Source organism: Olea europaea, chromosome 2, assembly GCF_002742605.1.
Source record: "Olea europaea var. sylvestris chromosome 2, O_europaea_v1, whole genome shotgun sequence".
NCBI lineage: Eukaryota > Viridiplantae > Streptophyta > Magnoliopsida > Lamiales > Oleaceae > Olea > Olea europaea.
Genome location: NC_036238.1, coordinates 4,760,576 through 4,763,944, shown reverse-complemented (window position 1 = coordinate 4,763,944; position 3,369 = coordinate 4,760,576). Strand labels below are relative to the sequence as shown.

General features: G+C 38.2%; 1 protein-coding gene across 1 annotated transcript; it reads right to left on the bottom strand.

The window, feature by feature from the left end:
• Positions 1-1,529: 1,529 nt before the first annotated feature.
• On the bottom strand, positions 1,530-2,611 carry LOC111371444. Its single transcript, XM_022993439.1, has 2 exons — positions 2,456-2,611; positions 1,530-2,274 (listed from the first exon to the last, which is right to left on the bottom strand). Exons 1-2 carry the CDS (start codon positions 2,609-2,611, stop codon positions 1,807-1,809), a joined length of 624 nt encoding a protein of 207 aa, XP_022849207.1. The 3' UTR covers positions 1,530-1,806.
• Positions 2,612-3,369: the final 758 nt, after the last annotated feature.

Below are 3,369 nucleotides of genomic sequence, written 5' to 3'. Positions count from 1 at the left end.
GAGAGAAAAGGAATCTAATCAGGTAGTGTAATATGCACATCGAACTGTAATTAGAAATTGCATATGTAATCAGTCTAGGATATTTATTTGAATTTGAAATCAGCGGAATCAAATAACGCAAGGGCCAGCTCGTAGGAAAGCAAGAAGACCTTTAGCTACAGCCATGGACTATGATCAAATGATTATCCCTTGTCACACATATCAATCTTGGCTTCAGAGTTCTAATGATATTGTGTCAAAAGGGGGAAAAAGGCGAAAGGTAGTTTTCTCTACTTACTCATATGCCTTCCTTAGTTCACTCATTTCTTTACAAATGCTAAAACTAAACACTGCAACTTCAACTCTAGAGCGATTTCACGAGCAAAACCCAATGTTATTGTCCTGATACATCAGGATTTCAGATATACTAAGAATTCATGGCTTGCTTTTTTAAGTTTCCATTTATAGCTTAACTAGTGACATTTAACTAGAAGTGTCAAATTTTAATGTGTTACAGAACTTGAATGTCATATCTACAATGAAGATAGCAAAGCTCATGGAGCTGCCACCTGTTGTTCTAATGGAGAGGTTATGTATGGGCAATAAAAAAGTTCACTACCCAGCGCCTCTTTTGGAGCTGTAGATGAGAAGTACCCAAGCTCTACACGAAGCACCTTCTGGTCAGATTTTGCTTTACCTTGTGCTTATGTTTCTCCTTCAGAACAAGACTCAACATCTCTGCTTGCATACAAATAGGACTTCTATGCCCTAGCCACCTGAAGCATCATCGTCAACTCCACCGGAAAGAATGCATTTTATGGAGCCACCAGGACATGTAAACCACAACTAATTTCATAAGATAAAGTTTTTGAAAGAGTTATCTGCCTCCGTCTAATTAAATGCTTGGATGTGAAGCTTACCGAAGATACTGACAACAGAATTGGCTCCCAATCAACGCCAACTTCGATCAAGAAGCTAGTATCTCCAAAAAAAAAGTTGTAATGATGTGATGCAACATGAAGCCAATGGACTGATCGCATCTAATGCCAACTTAATGGCCACTCCAGGAACATCTGGTATGCTAATATTAAAATGTGTACTTTGTTTACTTATCTGTGGAACTCCCAGTGAATAATGTGCTTATTATCTGGAGCTATAGGTGATGAAATAAAATCAATCCCCAACTCAGGTTGTAAGTATGATTTTGTCTCATAGAAAATAGAAGTCAACGAGGTTTGTTTAGTCTATTTTACTAATTTAGAGGAATTATAGATAGCATAAATCGGATTGCTTGCAAAACCATTAATCTTCAACGTGTTATTTATTTGATTTTATGAATTTATTAAAACCTTTTAACTTTTACATTCTTAGTATTGGCACTAAACTGTCAACGTCCAGCAAGAAAAGACCCTACTCTTCGTCTAAGTGTAATGGAAACGGCCTTGACATATCGCAGAGGAGTGGCACCATTCTGACCTGAACTTATAGTTAGCTAGGTGATCAAAGAATGGTTTCACACTTGATAATGGTATGTATGCCAGGAACCAGGCGCGGAGCCAGCACCCGGTGAGGGGGGGCGACCGCGCGTGCTGGCTCCGCCTGAATCTATAGTACATCCGGGTAACTGGGTAAGCCATTCGCTGTGCACAGTAGTTGCAGAATTGCCTGGTCCGCTGGTAGCCTCGTCTGCCGCTTGGAGAAGGAGAAGCAAGAAGAAAGCCCATTTTTTTTTGTTTGGGCTTCAGTGAATTAAAGAAATTTTGGACCTCTTATTATTTAGCCCAATTGTCAATGAAATTATCCAATTTATCAAACCATTTCATCATTTCAATTTTTTAATCGTCCGGGGTCCTGAGGTCCAGGCGTCCAGCAAGCAAGAACTGTGAATCTCCCAAATACAATTCCTCCAAATTGCCAAACCCTTTTCGTCGACCTCGTTTCTTCTTTCTCCATCTCCAGGAAGCAGTCAAACAGACTGCTGCAACTCAAATCCATCACTTTTTCCATAGATTTTTCGCTTCTCTTCATCTTCCCAACAACAGCAGTAGCAGTAGAAGAATAAAATTTTCCAGTTGGAGGTAGAATTTGAGTCTGATAATAGGATTTGAGATTCTTCTTGGCTTGATTATGAAGTAATCTTAAATGATAATTCCACCTGCAAACTCCTTGATCTTTCAGTGCCTCAACTGCTCCAATGCTTGCTGCCACAAAGACCCGCGATTTCGAGTCGACCGCAGAAGTCGTTTGCTGCAGTGAACGCCGAACGAATCGTGACCGCTGACCAGCTGTTGCCTTCTAGTTCTAGTTCTAGACTCTATTCTCGACCCCACCTCACTACGAACTACCTCAGAGTCTTAGACTGCCATTGGTAACTCTTTCTTTCCCTCTTTATTTATTTATTTATTTTTCTGTTTTGGTTTTGTTCTATTTTCTTTTGGTTATTTAGATTTTGTTCTATTTTATTTTGCCCTGCTACTGCGTCTTCGGCACTGCCTACTGTGAGTTGTTGATGTTGAGCATTGATTAATATAATATTTACGATTTTGAGTAAGGTTGTATCGTATATTTTTTTACTATTTTGAGTTGTATTGAAGTATATTTTCATATGTATACGATTTTGACTTTTTACCATTTAATAAACGATCGGACCTATTACGATTGTCGACGGTCAGCTGTCGATGGTCAATGGTCAACAGTCAACCCGCCCTAGCTGGACTCGAATCCTGGATTCGCCGCTGCCAGGAACTACTTTTTTTGGTAAATTCCTACTTATGCTATTCTGCTAGCTTGCCTGTTCATCTAAGTGACCTAGTAGCTCTTCTCATCTTCCAAAGTTGTTGATGGAAAAGGGACCAACATAAAACCAACAAAATGAAATTATCAATCACTCACTTGACAAGATAACTGATTCAATCAGAAAGTAACATCTCTGTATTCTTCAGAAATCCCTAAATTAAAAAAAAAAATTAAAAAATTGATGAATTTATGATTAATGCAGGCAATTGAAGACTCATTTTGACACACGAGGATCTGCCAAAGTAGAATCTTTGAACCATTTAACTTTAAGGATGAACAAAAATAGCGCAACATCTCTTTTCTATCAAACTTATGGTATTAAGTTCTATTCGACGTAGGGATTGATCTCAAACATTTGTTATTATAATTGAGATGGTTATCAGTTTTTATGTGCCAATTCTTGCTACAAGAGATGACATAAAAGTCGAACAAAAGGAGCCCCATGGAGAAATTTGTTAGCATGTGATTAGCTAAATTATAGGTAATTTGTATGGAAAGGAGTATATCTTCCTGTATGAGAGAGATATATTATAGGAGAAATGATTGATATACCTTGATGTACTCCTTTGATATAGGATCTGTGTTATGTAATCT